The sequence below is a fragment of the Stigmatopora nigra genome, chromosome 1 (assembly GCF_051989575.1).
Source record: "Stigmatopora nigra isolate UIUO_SnigA chromosome 1, RoL_Snig_1.1, whole genome shotgun sequence".
Classification (NCBI taxonomy): Eukaryota; Metazoa; Chordata; class Actinopteri; order Syngnathiformes; family Syngnathidae; genus Stigmatopora; species Stigmatopora nigra.
The window spans coordinates 1,338,022-1,353,535 of NC_135508.1; the positions used below are offsets into that span (position 1 = coordinate 1,338,022).

General features: G+C 36.1%; 1 protein-coding gene across 1 annotated transcript; it reads left to right on the forward strand.

Annotated features, from left to right (window-relative positions):
• On the forward strand, nucleotides 1-15,080 carry eno1a (enolase 1a, (alpha)). Its single transcript, XM_077713281.1, has 12 exons — nucleotides 1-166; nucleotides 2,089-2,186; nucleotides 6,110-6,205; nucleotides 7,076-7,134; nucleotides 8,511-8,580; nucleotides 8,651-8,784; nucleotides 9,726-9,948; nucleotides 11,025-11,222; nucleotides 12,857-13,058; nucleotides 13,134-13,242; nucleotides 14,582-14,640; nucleotides 14,710-15,080. Exons 1-12 carry the CDS (start codon nucleotides 21-23, stop codon nucleotides 14,771-14,773), a joined length of 1,458 nt encoding a protein of 485 aa, XP_077569407.1. The 5' UTR covers nucleotides 1-20; the 3' UTR covers nucleotides 14,774-15,080.
• The last annotated feature ends 434 nt before the right edge of the window (nucleotides 15,081-15,514 follow it).

Below are 15,514 nucleotides of genomic sequence, written 5' to 3' on the forward strand. Positions count from 1 at the left end.
GCGTGACCTTCCTCCAACCAATGGCGTCGCTCCGCCGCCTGCTTCTGCTTCGCTACCGTCCACTTATCATCGAGCCCGGAACGTCACCAGCGCCTTCCTTTCGCCTGCTTGCCCGCACGACTCACCCTCAGACGGCAATATCCTTGCACACAGCCCCGCCGAAAAGGTAACTTCCAACACATTTTCACGGGGTCTTTCAGGCTTCACAACGGACACCTTGTTTCATTTCTGTCTATATTTCCTCCATATTTTCATCGTTGTCGTCTATTAACCGAACGGAATGGCGTTTTGCATCCTTCAAGGGCGCATTTGAAAGTGTTGCCCTTGAGAAGCTGATGTTCCGTAACCTGTATTTAGCTATTTTTTTCTCCGTTTTACGTGGAATAGTTGGGGGGCCCATACGACTATTTTTAAAATGACGCCGTCAGCTGGCGAGGAAAAGCCCCCCCCACGGTCCCCAAGCACTTTTTAAGGACTGCGGTGGGTGTCACAAACGGGCGTCATGTTGCAAACTTCCCGCAGTCTCGTATTGCGGAACTTGGGAATGCAATGGCGGACTTTTTTTTTTTGGAGGCGACACCAGTTGCTTGCCGCATCAAAGGTGGTCGGTGGGCGTGTCTGCAAAATCGATCGATACCGAATCAATACGTCATGCATTGCTAAGTTTTCCGTTGCTTTGAGTGGCAGCGAAGCATCGGTTTACGGATGTCATTCACGGCATCTGGCTGCCATTTTGTGCCTACACGATTTACAATTTATGATTATTATGCGGTTATTCGACGTGAGCTTAGTGATGGGTAAACTGCAAATGAGAGCGCAGATAAATATTTTTTTAAAACCGTAAATTGTTTCATTTTTTTTAAGAATCTGTAAAATGCTTTATTTTGAAAAATTGCCGGATTCTCTTTTTACATCCGTTTATGACACCATTGACGCTTTAAAATTGCCTGTCATGCAACGTTAACATGGGTCTTCAACCCTCGGCTCGATAACTGGAAACGGTACACAAGTCATTTATTAGCAGCCGCAGAAGCATTATTATTATTATTTTTAAATATTAAAAAAAATATTTATTTTGAAAAAAAAAAACATCCATTTATGTCACACTTAACCCTTGGACATTGGCTCTCATACCACGTTAGGATAACAAAAATAATAAAAAAAAATATTTTTTTAGATATGAAAAAAATATGTATTTTGAAAAACTGCTGGATTCTATGTTACATCCATCTATGTCACCCTTAATCCTTGGAAATTAGCTCTCCTACCACATTAGCATAATAAAAATTAAGATAAAACATACAATACCGTCAATTTTTTAATCTGAAAAATGCTTTATTTTGAAAAATTGCCAGATTCTCCATTACATCCGTTTGTCACAGTTGATTCTTAAAAATTGGCTTTCCTACCACATTTAGCATAATAAAATGATAAAAAACATACATTTTTAACTTTTTTCAGAATCTGAAAAATGCTTTATTTTGAAAAATTGCCAGATTCTCCATTACATCCCTTTATGTCACATTTAATGCTTAAAAAAATAGCTCTAAAACCACATTTTTGCCAAAATTACCTTAGCATTTTCAATCTCATCCTCCACCTTGAAATAATTAAACTACTAAATAAATGCTATAATAAATGCTATTTTTCTTGGTACCTGTTTGAGAGTAGGCAGGTTGAATAAGATAATTTACCAATGGTTAAAACCAACAACAAATCAATGTTACGTCAAACCGCCCTGGCCGTGTTACCTTTATTATTCGCATTTAGACGGATCAAGGTCACAGTGAGATTAAATCGTGACTCCATTTTGTTATAAACCAAGATATTATTGAACTTTTATCTCTTTCATTCCGACATTGTTGAACCATTTCACTCCATTGGGCAATCCTTTTTGTGTGGGCGATAAGAGGGTAAAAAAAACCAGATATATTCAAGCTACAACTCGTCCTGACTCTGCAGTCTTCAAATTGCCAGCAGGCAGGAAAGAAGCCAAAAAAATAATTGACATAAAAATTGCCAGCTTTTATTTTGGTAAGCCTAGCTGGGAATTGGATTTATCCTAACTTGTAGTTGTTTATCCTCCAGATCTAAAACAACCATGTCCATCCTGAAGATCCACGCTCGGGAAATTTTTGACTCCCGCGGAAACCCCACCGTGGAAGTTGACCTGTACACCAAGAAAGGTACAGTAATATTTCCTGTTGTGTAGTAGTACTTTTGCATTTAGCTAACTTGTCATGTTTTCTCACATATTAGCCGACATAGCGAATAATCCGTACCCTTAAAATTGCCTTAAAATCATTGTATTTTACAATTTCCCTCGTATAAGCCTCCCCCTGATTGACAATTATCACTGACATATTTGTGGGTTTTAATAGGGAGTACAAATGTGTTATTTTGATGGGAGAATTTGAAGAAAAATCATATTTTTTGAGATGTTGTATGAATTTAAAGGATCGTCTGCTGGATTGCACACTAAAAAAATGTTGCCTGCATGTAGATAAATTCAAAAAGTAAGTCATGTGAGCAGTACAACCAGGAAGCGTGTCCGTAACGGTCTAGTTTGTCATCCCTAGGTAAGATGGTGGTTTTTGTTCACATTTTTTGGAAGATATTTTTTCTTGAATTTCATTAATAGACGTCAAAATAAATTATTGAGTTTTATCTGTTTATTTCTGCTTTATTTTGAAATAAATGACCATATCGGCCATTTTGTTTTGCATTATGGGGTTTCGTACATGTCAAGCCTAATTTATGCGCATATAAGCCATTTTTTTTAAACTTTTATCTGTTTATCTTTCTCTATTTTGAAATAAATGACCATATTGGCCATTTTGTTTTGCAGTATGGGGTTTCAGCATGTCAAGTTTAATTTATGCGCATATAAGCCGTACCCGGGATTCAGTCATCATGTTTTTAGCGACAAATACGGCTTATATGCGAGAAAATACGGAACAATTCTAAATTTTGGGGCAAATTCCAACTGTTTTTCTTCTTGTCTTTGTGACTTGATTTCCTTTTTATTAGCATTTGTTCAGCACACTCAAGTCTGGCATCTCAGGTTTAATATGTGCGCATATAAGCCGTACCCTCGATTCAGTTATTTTTTTAGCGACAAATGTGGCTTATATGTGAGAATACAGTATGTGAAAATTTAAGTGTGGCAAGTGGGACCAGATAAAAATGAGTAGGTGGTAATTTGTTGGGGGTTGGGGGTATTCAGCACCCCCTGAGACCCTTGTGAGGATAGGTAGTTCAGAAATAATCGAGCCTGTTTTCAGAGGATCAAAAATCAGGTCAAAATATATTTTTTCTTATTTTTATTAAAACATTGTAGGTATTATTATTACTACTTCATGGCTAAAGTAAATCCTCCTAATGTTTATCCAACTGTCCAATCTGTGAGACCTAAAACAAAAGCCTCAACCGGATGAAAAGTCCCGGGAATGTCAATGAGGCAACCCGAATAACCACTGACACGGAATGGCACCCAAATACCGAGTCGGCAGCTTTATTTTCCGTCCATTTTGTTGCCAAAACGACCCCATTTACCGTAAATGGCTTCCCTTCCTTTCAATCCACCGCTTTGAGATTCCAGCCAGGTCCGATTGGTCGCCCTCGCCACTCTGACAACACCACGTTTGTCATTACAAAAAATATACTTGATTGGCCTTTCTAACTTTAAGTATTTTGTTACACTGGATCTCCATTAGTCCTTTTAAAAAAATAACATTGATTAATGGAACACACTCATCGTTAGTCCCCTCCCCCTCCCAACAATGACATCCAATATTTTTTTTCTGTCAAAAATTGCAATTTTTTTAATCTAAAATTGCATTTCTTAATCTAAAATTGCATTTCTTAATCTAAAATTGCATTTCTTAATCTAAAATAGCTATTTTTAATCAAAAATTGCTATTTTTAATCAAAAATGGCATTTTTTTTAATCAAAAATTGCTATTTTTAATCAAAAATGGCATTTTTTAAATCAAAAATTGCTATCTTTTTAATCAAAAATTGCTTTTTAAATCAAAAATGGCATTTTTTTTAATCAAAAATGACATTTTTTAATCAAAAATTGATGTTTTTTTAATCAAAAATTGATGTGTTTTTAATCAAAAATTGATGTTTTTTTAATCAAAAATTGATGTTTTTTTAATCAAAAATTGATGTTTTTTTAATCAAAAATTGCTATTTTTTTAAATCAAAAAATTTATTTTTCTTTTTAGTTAGAAAAGTGTTTTGTAAATTCTCATCTCATTTTTTGAGCCGCTTTATCCTCCCTAGGTTCGCGGGGGTGCTGGAGCCGATCCAAGCCGACTACAGGCACCCTAAATTGGTGACCAGCCAATCGCAGGGCACAATGAGACCAATCCCTTGTAACTAGAGGCAATTTAAAGTGTCCAATCAGCCTAGCATGCACTTTTTTGGAATGTGGGAGGAAACCGGAGTACCCGGAGGAAACCCACATAGGTCCTGGTTGTACATGCAAACCTTGATTAATGGAACACACATCATTTTTCCCCTCCCCCTCCCAACAATGACATCCAATCACGTCGCTCCACTGGGTAAACTGAATAGATGGACAGGCTTTCCCCCCTGGATGGTCCGCACATGCTCAGTTGATCCCCGGCTGGCACTGTTACATAACAGCATTTTACAGAGCAACAGGTTCAATCTCCACTTTTATTATATGGATTATTCCTCTTGGGTTGCCAGATGGGAACTTGTGGGCGGGTCCAATGAGACGGCGAGATCATGATGTACATGACGGACACTTCCTGGTTGTACTGCTCTTATGACCTTGTTTACGTGCAACTGAGCTTTTTTTGAGTGCAATTTAGCCGACAATCCTTTTGATTCATACAAATCTCAGAAATATGAATTTTATTTAGATTTTCCCTTCAAAGTAACACATTTGTACTCTCTAATAAAACCATGAATATGTCGGTATTCAATAATATAATTGTCAATCAGGGGGCGGCTTATATGAGAGAAATTGTAAATTACAATGATTTTATGGGTTTATATGTGAGAAAATTCTGTCAGGAGATTTTAATTTTCCCCCAAAAAATGTGCTCAAAGCCATAGGTGTCAAGGTGGCGGCCCAGGGGTCAAATCTGGCCCGCCACATCATTTTGTATGGACTGGGAAAGTAAATCATGAGTGCTGACTTTCTGTTTTAGGATCAAATTAAAATGATAGATATAGATGTATATTAAAAATCCAGATTTTTTTCCCCTTTTAAATAAATATTTGTTATTTTTTAATTCATATTTTCTTATTTTTTATTTCATATTTTCTTTTTATTTCATATTTTCTTTTTATTTCATATTTTCTTTTTATTTCATATTTTCATTTCATATTTTCTTTTTATTTCATATTTTCTTTTTAGTTCATATTTTCTTTTTAGTTCATATTTTCTTATTTTTTAGTTCATATTTTCTTCATTTTTAGTTCATATTTTCTTCATTTTTAATTCATATTTTCTTCATTTTTAATTCATATTTTCTTCATTTTTAATTCATATTTTCTTCATTTTTAATTCATATTTTCTTCATTTTTAATTCATATTTTCTTCATTTTTAATTCATATTTTCTTCATTTTTAATTCATATTTTCTTTATTTTTAATTCATATTTTCTTTATTTTTAATTCATATTTTCTTTATTTTTAATTCATATTTTCTTTATTTTTAATTCATATTTTCTTTATTTTTAATTCATATTTTCTTTATTTTTAATTCATATTTTCTTTATTTTTAATTCATATTTTCTTTATTTTTAATTCATATTTTCTTCATTTTTAATTCTTATTTTCTTCATTTTTAAATCTTATTTTCTTCATTTTTAAATCTTATTTTCTTCATTTTTAAATCTTTTCTTCATTTTTAAATCTTATTTTCTTCATTTTTATTTCATATTTTCTTATTTTTAGTTCAAAAATCATTTTGTAAAATCTAAAAATATATATTAAAAAAAAGCTAAAATAAACATTGTTTTAAATATATAAAAAACAGAATATTCAGGGCTTCTTATCCAGTTCATTTAATCCATTTATAACAAAAAAAATCTAATTATATCTAAAATTTCTCTACCCTGTCCAGGTCTGTTCAGAGCTGCAGTCCCTAGTGGCGCTTCTACGGGTATCTATGAAGCTCTGGAGCTGCGTGACAATGACCCAACTCGCTACATGGGCAAAGGTAAAATATATATATTTATATATTTAATATAAAAAATATAAAAAAACAGAAAAAACGCTTTAAAAAGACCTTTTTAGTTTCCATTCATTTTTGTAGCATTGTCCCCAAACATTTCCATTTCTGTTTTCTTCCTATTAGGAGTCAAAAGAGCAGTAAAATATGTAAATGAATTCTTGGGCCCTGCTTTATGTAACCAGGTGAACCAAAAAAAAGTGTGGAATAAGGGTTGGAACTACTAAGCATGAAGATTGAGTTTTGGTTTGAAAACTAACTTTGGCAGGAACTAACATGAAAATGCAGATCAATGTACCAGAATAGGTTCCGAGAGGCGTTTAAGGACAATGGGAAAATAGGAAATTAGGGTGAAAATAGGGTGGAAAAATGATATTTTTTTGCGCGGAGAAGACATTTTGGGGTCTGAAAATGAGAAAATATGAAAACTAGGAGTGAAAATCCTAGGTTTGTCGTTTAAAAGGTTGATAATGCAGAAGTCAGGCCATTATTTTGAAATTAGCGCGCTCACTTCCTGTTCAACTGCAAGTCAGTTGTTTCAAGTTGTTAGCTTAAAGCTAAAATACGAGTTATTGTTGATTTGTTTTTTGTTTCTTTGGAAGATTACACTATTTTAAAAAATATTTGAAAAGATGAGGTAGTATTTAGCTTTATTATTAAGACATCTCACGAGTAAATTGAGAGAATAATTGTTACAAAAACGTTTGTTTTGTCTATGGCTAGAGACTCTTGTTTTGTCAAAACCCCCACAAGGTCGTTTTATGAGGGGGACGCCACGTTCCCTGGTGGTCTTCCGCCGGCATGATCCACCCCCCACCCGCCCGCCTGAGTCAGTTATGGTCTGCTTGTCCTTTGCAGGTGTCTCAAAAGCTGTTGAGCATATCAATAACACAATTGCACCTGCACTGGTTGGCAAGGTAGGACCATTTATTGTCTGACTCGTACTACACACACATACACTAGTAGATCTTCAATAACAATGACCGTGTTTTCCGCACTGCAGTAATCCCTCGATTATAGTGGTTAATTTAGATCAGACATGGCCGTGATAAATGAGAAACAGAGTAGGGTCACCCCTATTTAAAATAAACAAACAAACAAATAAATAAAATATTAATAAATATGAATTTCAGTGCTGAGTCCTATAAGCATATAAATAAATAAAAATTCCCCTAAAGAAATCTGGCATGTAGTGAAGCCGCAATATTCGAGGGATTACTGTACAAGGCGCACCGATTATAAGAGGCGTAATAGTGGTGGTGGTGGTAGTAGTTGTAATAGTTGTAACTGTTTTTGTAGTAGTGGTAGTGGTAGTTCTAACAGTAGTAGTTGTTCTAACGGTAGTACTACTAGTTGCAACAGTAGTAGTAGTACTTGTAACAGTAGTACTAGTTGTAACGGCAGTTGTAACAGTAGTACTAGTTGTAATGGTAGTAGTTGTTGTTGTGACAGTAGTAGTAGTTGTTGTTGTTGTTGTAACAGTAGCACTAGTTATATTGGTAGTAATTGTAGCAGCAGTAGTAGCGGTAGTAGTTGTTGTTGTAACAGTAGTAGTAGTTCTTGTAGTTGTTGTAACAGTAGTAGTAGTTTTTGTAACAATGGTAGTAGTTGTACTAGTTGTTGTAACAGTAGTAGTAGTTTTTGTAACAGTAGTAGTAGTTGTACTAGTTGTTGTAACAGTAGTATTAGTTTTTGTAACAGTAGTAGTAGTTTTTGTAACAGTAGTAGTTGTTGTTACAGTAGTAGTAGTTGTACTAGTTGTTGTAACAGTAGTAGTAGTTTTTGTAACAGTAGTAGTAGTTGTACTAGTTGTTGTAACAGTAGTAGTAGTTGTACTAGTTGTTGTAACAGTAGTAGTAGTTTTTGTAACAGTAGTAGTAGTTGTACTAGTTGTTGTAACAGTAGTAGTAGTTTTTGTAACAGTAGTAGTAGTTTTTGTAACAGTAGTAGTTGTTGTTACAGTAGTAGTAGTTGTACTAGTTGTTGTAACAGAAGTAGTTGTAGCAACAGTAGTTGTAGGAGTATTATTGTATTTCATACAATGATTAACCACTATTGATCCATAAATAAGCTGCATCGAATTGTAAAATGCGCTTTTCAGAAAATTTAAGTCTTTTGGGTGTGCTTTGTGTGGAAAATACGGTATTACAATGCACTAAACCAATACTAAGCGTATGCTTTGTTGAATTGAATGCTTTTTTTGCAAATTGATTCTAAATGGCATTTTTGTTGTCTTTTTTGGGACTGTGATTGACATGTGACCTTTTTTAATGGCCGTTCATTTGCACACTAGGACGTGAACGTCAAGGATCAGGCCAAGGTTGACAAGCTGATGCTGGACATGGACGGGACAGAAAACAAATGTAAGACATCTTGCCGCCAAAGTCATTTAATATTATATTCGAGCATTTTTCACGTTTTGTCTCATTTCAGCCAAATTTGGTGCCAACGCCATTCTGGGCGTGTCCCTGGCCGTGTGCAAGGCTGGCGCCGCCGAGAAGGGCGTGCCGCTCTACCGCCACATCGCCGACCTGGCCGGCAACCGGGAAGTCATCCTCCCCACGCCTGTGAGGAAAAATTCTGACATTTTCATTAATACCTTGACATACGAGTAAAATTGTGAGCTAATTCTTGCCTTGAGATACGAGTCAAATTTTGAGATACGAGCATACGATGCTGATGCCGGGTGGTACTTTTTAAGCTAGTTTGAATATCTGAGCAGATTTATCCTCATTTCGGACGCAGGGGGTGCTGGAGCCTATCCCAGCTGACAACCTGAATTAGAGATCAGTCAATCACAGGGCACAAAGAGACCAACAACCAATCACTCTTGGCTAAGGACAAATTAGACTAGAAATAGAATAGCATGCTTGTTTTTGGACTGTGGGAGGAAAACGGAGTACCCAGAGAAAACCCACTCCTGCACGGGAAGAACATACAAATTCCAAACATGCCAATCAAGACACAATGAGAATAATGACCAATCACACTCGTGGCCAGGGACAAATTAGTGTACAATTAGCCTAGCATGCATGTTTTTGGAATGTGGGAAGTAACCAGAGTACCCGGAGAAAACCCACTCAGGCCCAGGAAGAACATTCAAACTCCAGACAGGTGAACCTGGGTTCGAACAGAAGTACTAATGTAGTTACGGGCAATTTCAAGTGCTAAATTAGCCTAGCATGCTTGTTTTGGGAATGTGGGAGGAAACCGGATTACCCGAAGAAAACCCACAAAAGCTTGGGAAGAACCCACAAACTCCACACAGGAGGACCGACCTGGGATTTGAACCCGGGACCCCAGAGCCTTGAGGCCGACGCGCTAACCACACTAGCTTCATTTGTATTTAAGTTATTTTATATGGGAAAATTCGATTTGAGATAAGAATGATTTGACATTAAGCTCGTATCTCAAGGCAAGTTTTTTTTTTTCTTAAGTTGAAGCGGGTATCCCGACAATGTCTCGCAAACTTGCAAGGAAGAAACGTCTCGGTATGTCCATTTTTTAGGCCTTCAACGTCATCAATGGCGGCTCCCACGCCGGCAACAAGTTGGCCATGCAGGAGTTCATGATCCTGCCCGTGGGCGCCAGCAGCTTCAAGGAGGCCATGCGCATCGGCGCCGAGGTCTACCACAACCTGAAGAACGTCATCAAGGAGAAGTACGGCAAGGACGCCACCAATGTCGGCGACGAGGGCGGCTTCGCTCCCAATATTCTGGACAACAAGGAAGGTGAGAAGAACTCCAAAGTGGCTCGTATGTCCATTTACTCGTAACTCAAATGAACGTTTCACATAGAAATGAACTAAAAACTAATTAATTGGTTCCAACCCTCTGAAAAAACATCAAAAACAGGATATTGGATTGGAAGAACATTTTTATTTGTTCTAATTCGCCATCTAATAACAAAGTAACAAATAAGTAGTAGTTTAATAGTACTAAAATTTGTTTGATAGTACTAAAATGTGTTTGGTAGGACTGAAATGTGTTTGGTAGTACTGAAATGTGTTTGGTAGTACTGAAATGTGTTTGGGAGTACTGAAATGTGTTTGGGAGTACTGAAATGTGTTTGGGAGTACTGAAACATGTGTTTGGGAGTACTGAAACATGTGTTTGGTAGTACTGAAACATGTGTTTGGTAATACTAAAACATGTTTGGTAGTATTAAAACATGCGGTCGATAGTACTATAAATGCGTTTAATAGTACTATAAATGCGTTTGATAGTACTTAAATGCGTTTCATAGTACTAAAATGCACTTCATAGTACTAAAATGCACTTCATAGAACTAAAATGCATTTCATAGTACTAAAATGCATTTCATAGTACTAAAATGCATTTCATAGTACTAAAATGTATTTCATAGTACTAAAATTAGACTTTGCACGGCATCGCGCTCGTAACATAAAAAAACAAATTTCATAAACTTGGATTACGATGCAGACACACTCATAAATAAGTTTAATCTTACCTTACACTGAACTTAATTCAAATTTTGTTTTCAATTTTGCTACCTTTCTTGCCTCTATTGGCCCCGCCTCCACCCTGACATTCAAACGTAACCTATCGAAGGTTGTTTTTGTCTTCCCTTCAAAATATTCCTAAAATCATGCACACAAATGTCCTCACAATAGTATAACACACAACCACTTGCCAAAGAGAAGTAGTATTATACTCCTCTCGTATTAGCGAACATGTTCCGCCATTCTGCACTGACTAAAATGGCAACAAAACATTTTTCTGGGGGTCTTTTTCGACTAAAGTGTTAATAAACCTTGGAGTCAAATGGTGTCTAATTGTTCCCACAGCTCTGGAGCTGCTGAAGAACGCCATTGGCAAGGCCGGCTACACGGACAAGATTGTCATCGGCATGGACGTGGCCGCCTCCGAGTTCTATCAGGACGGCAAGTACGACCTGGACTTCAAGTCCCCCAAAGACCCCAACCGCTACATCTCCTCCGACAAGTTGGCTGACATCTACAGGGGCTTCGTTAGCGATTATCCCGGTGGGTATTTCTTTCTTTATTTTCGTAAATGATGAGTGCCGACGTTCTGTTTTAGGATCCAATTCAAATGAAGATTATAGATTTATATTATAGTTCCTGATTTTCTCCTTTTTAAATAAAAAAAATTGTTTTTTTAAATTAAAAAATGCTATATTTTTTAGTGGAAAATTAATATATTTTTAGTGGAAAATTGCTATATTTTTAGTCGAAAAATGCAATATTTTTAGTCGAAAAATGCTGTATTTTTAGTTGAAAATTGCTATATTTTTAGTCGAAAATTGCTATATTTTTAGTCGAAAATTGCTATATTTTTTAGTCGAAAATTGCTATATTTTTTAGTCGAAAATTGCTATATTTTTTAGTCGAAAATTGCTCTATTTTTTAGTCGAAAATTGCTCTATTTTTAGTCGAAAATTGCTCTATTTTTAGTCGAAAATTGCTCTATATTTAGTCGAAAATTGCTCTATTTTTAGTCGAAAATTGCTCTATTTTTATCAAAAATTGCTCTACTTTATCAAAAATTCCTCTTTTTTTAGTCAAAAATTGCCATTTTTTAATCAAAAATTGCCATTTTTTAAAATAAAATATCGCTATTTTCTTCATCAAGATTTTTATTTTTGTTGTTTTAGTTAAGAAAAGTGTTTTGTAAATTCTCATCTCATTTTCTGAGCCGCTTTATCCTCCTTAGCATCGCGGGGGGTGCTGGAGCCGATCCAAGCCGACTACAGGCACCCTAACTTGGTGACCAGCCAATTGCAGGGCACAATGAGGCTGAAACAAAATATTGAACATCATTAAAAGTATTTTTCTTCCTTTTTAAATTAAAAACAAATCAATAAGACATTTTCCCTTACTAGGAAAAATGCTCAAACATTGTTTTAGATCTATAAAAAACTGAATATTTAGGGATTTTGATCCAATTAGTTTAATCCGATTAAAAAAATAAATATTAAAATGGTCCGGCTCACGAGAAATCAAGTTGACGTTAATGCAGCCCACAAACCAACCCGATTTTGTTACTCTTACTTTAAACCAGGGGTGTCAAACATACGGCCTGCGGGCCGGATCCGGCCCGTCTGGTGGTTTGGTATGGCCCGGGGAAGAAAGCTGCATTGTAGAAAGAAAAAAAAGAATTTTCTTTAAAATGTGTAGTTCTTGTATTATCCGATAGGCGGCGCCGTGTTTTAGTACGTGCAGACAACATGAATTGACATTTATTTATGTTATGTTATTCTCTTGTTCATAATATATTGTTCATAATGTAAAAGGAAAATTCTGTTCATAAACATTTTGATGATTTACTCATTCTTTGCACTAATTATTAGTATTAGTGACTAATAATTAGTGGAAAAAAGATGGCTTATTGTTAGTTCTATGTCATTTTGCAATGAGTTTACCGGCTTGATCTCAAATTAAGCCGTATCCGCCCCACAGACCAAAGGGAGTTTGACACCCCTGCTTTAGACACCAGATCGCTTTGACAGTACCTTATTGACCCGAATATAAGACGGTGTTTTTTTGCATTGAAAAAAAAACAATGTATCCCACAGTCTGCTAGCCCAATGTTTTCCAAAATCCACAAATATTCAACTCCCCATGTACTAAGACAACTACTATCTGGCGACCATTCACAGTTGTGTCCATCGAGGACCCCTTCGACCAGGACGACTGGGAGGCGTGGTCCAAATTCACGGCCAGCACCAAGATCCAGGTGGTGGGAGACGACTTGACCGTGACCAACCCCAAGCGTATCGCCAAGGGCGTGGCCCAAAAGTCTTGCAACTGCCTGTTGCTTAAAGTCAACCAGATTGGATCCGTCACCGAGTCCCTGGAAGCGTAAGTGTCCTAAATTGTTGCCTGACGTCATTGTAAAAGTATATTTATTTATTTTCTTTGTTTTTGTTTTTATAGCTGCAAGCTGGCTCAAAGCAATGGCTGGGGGGTGATGGTCAGCCATCGCTCTGGAGAGACTGAGGATACCTTCATCGCCGACCTCGTCGTTGGTCTCTGCACTGGACAGGTATTATGGTCTGGATTAACACTGAAACGTGGCAGCCAATGAGTTAATAGTTGTTTTTTGTCCATAGTAGCGATACCAAAAGTCAAAAATTACAGTCATTAGTGGTATTTACAAGTGACACACCCAAAAACAAAGCTCAATATTGTGTACTGCTTTTAAAGTAGTTTCCTTTTAATAGATAATTTTTGCAAAGAAATGAAAAACACAAACAGAAAATCAACTCTTACATTGATTAGAAAACCATACAAATGCAACGTGGTGCATATTTTCACACACGGCACACGTAAAAGTCTGAAATGTACTACAAAGTGGACGGCTTTCAGACCTTGTAGAACGGGCTCTTGCCATCATCTGGCGGACAAACATGGGTATTACATCTATAATGGCCATGAAGGGAACCATACCAACGGCACAGGGCACATTTTCATATGCTTTATTTATTTTAAGACATTAATACATAATTTTCTTCTAATTTTCTCTCATTGTTTCCTCACATCTTGCATCCAAAATTGGGACACTTTGACCAATTTTAAAAGGTTTAGTTGGTGAGGACTGTGGAACGTATTACAGAATTGACATGTAAAGTACACGTCTACTTACCAATTTTTCAAGTTACGGAAAAAGTTCTGGAAGCAATTAATTTTGTAAGTAGATCCTTTTTATAGGGTTGAGTTGGTAGTTTTTATGAGTAACTTGGAACAAATTATGGAATTTACATATAAAGTACACCTACTTGCCAATTTTTCAAGTTACAAAAAAGGTCTTGGAACCAATTAATTTCATAAGTAGATCATTTTTATAGGGTTGGGTTGCTAGTTTTTGTGAGGAACTTGGAACAAATGACAGAATTTACATATAAAGTACACCTACTTACCAAATTTTCAAGTCACAACAAAAGTCTTCGAACCAATTAATTTTGTAAGTAAATCACTTTTACAGGGTTGAATTGGTAATTTTTTGAGGAACCTGGAATTAATTGTGGAATTTACATATAAAGTACACCTCTACTTACCAAATTTTCAAGTTGTGAAAAAAGTTCTGGAACGGATTAATTTAAGTATTTAATTGTTATAGGGATGAGTTGGTATTTTTCGCGTAACTTGGAACAAATTATGAAATGTACATATAAAGTAACTCTACTTACAATTTTTTTCAAGTTACCAAAATAGTCTTGGAACCAATTAAATTCATTAGTAGATCATTTTTATAGGATTGAGTTGGTAGTTTTTTGAGTTTAGTTTTTTTACATATAAAGTACACCTCTACTTACAAAATTTTCAAGTCCCCAAAAAAGTCCTGGAACCATTTAATTTTTTAACACCATTTTTTTTCTCCCCAGATCAAGACTGGAGCTCCTTGCCGATCCGAGCGCTTGGCTAAATATAACCAACTTCTCCGGTAAGCCCACCCGAAAAAAAACCCAGTCATTTACCCCCATAACACAAAACTTCTCCCCCACAAACGCAGGATCGAAGAAGAGCTCGGCGACAAGGCCCGTTTTGCCGGCCAAAACTTCAGACACCCCATTTAAGCTCCGGCACCTTCTCCTTGGGGTCCTCTACTCATTGTCTTCACCGCTCCTAATCAGCGCTAAACGTAGCGACATGCTAAATCAACTGCCGCACTTCTTCTGAGTATGCTTTAGCTCCCTGAAAATTCATCATACTCCTGATAAACCTTCTGTGTAGTAGCTTATTGGTGAGTTGTAGTCCATCTTGGATGTTCGAGCTACTGTAAACATTAGTACTTTAAGAGAATATTATATGTGCAACGTGTGTTTGTGTTGCTGTAAGCGCTGGCAGATATATAAAGTAATACAAATACAGTTTGAAATGGTACTTCATGCCTTTATTTGTTTTTCTTAGTAGTGTTGTTGGCTAGCTGTTGCGCTGTTAGCTAAAGTAGCATACTAGCACCGTGCAGTAAAAACTAACTGTTTTTTTCTCGCATACAAGCCGTATTTGTAACTAAAAAAATGACTGAATCAGTATGGCTTATATGTGCACAAGACCCTCTATACTCTTTTTAACCAGTAGATGTCAGCAAAGTAAGATTTACTATTTGTTGGTTATTTTCTGTTTTGCAGTAAGAAAACAACCTTGACTGGATGAAGTAATTAATTAATAATTAATCTCAGAAATACAAAAAAAATATAATTTCTTAAGATTTTCCCTTTTGAAGTAACATTTATACTGGAAAATTGGGAATCAGTGGGGTGGCCTATACGAGGGAAATTGTAAAATCCAGCAATTTTAAGAGTATGGCTTCTATG

Coding starts and splice junctions, on each gene's coding strand:
- eno1a (XM_077713281.1), top strand. CDS start 21: ATGGCGTCGCTCCGCCGCCTGCTTCTGCTTCGCTACCGTCCACTTATC. Junction 13,059..13,133: donor GTCACCGAGTCCCTGGAAGC/GTAAGTGTCCTA, acceptor TTGTTTTTATAG/CTGCAAGCTGGCTCAAAGCA. Junction 14,641..14,709: donor AAATATAACCAACTTCTCCG/GTAAGCCCACCC, acceptor CCACAAACGCAG/GATCGAAGAAGAGCTCGGCG.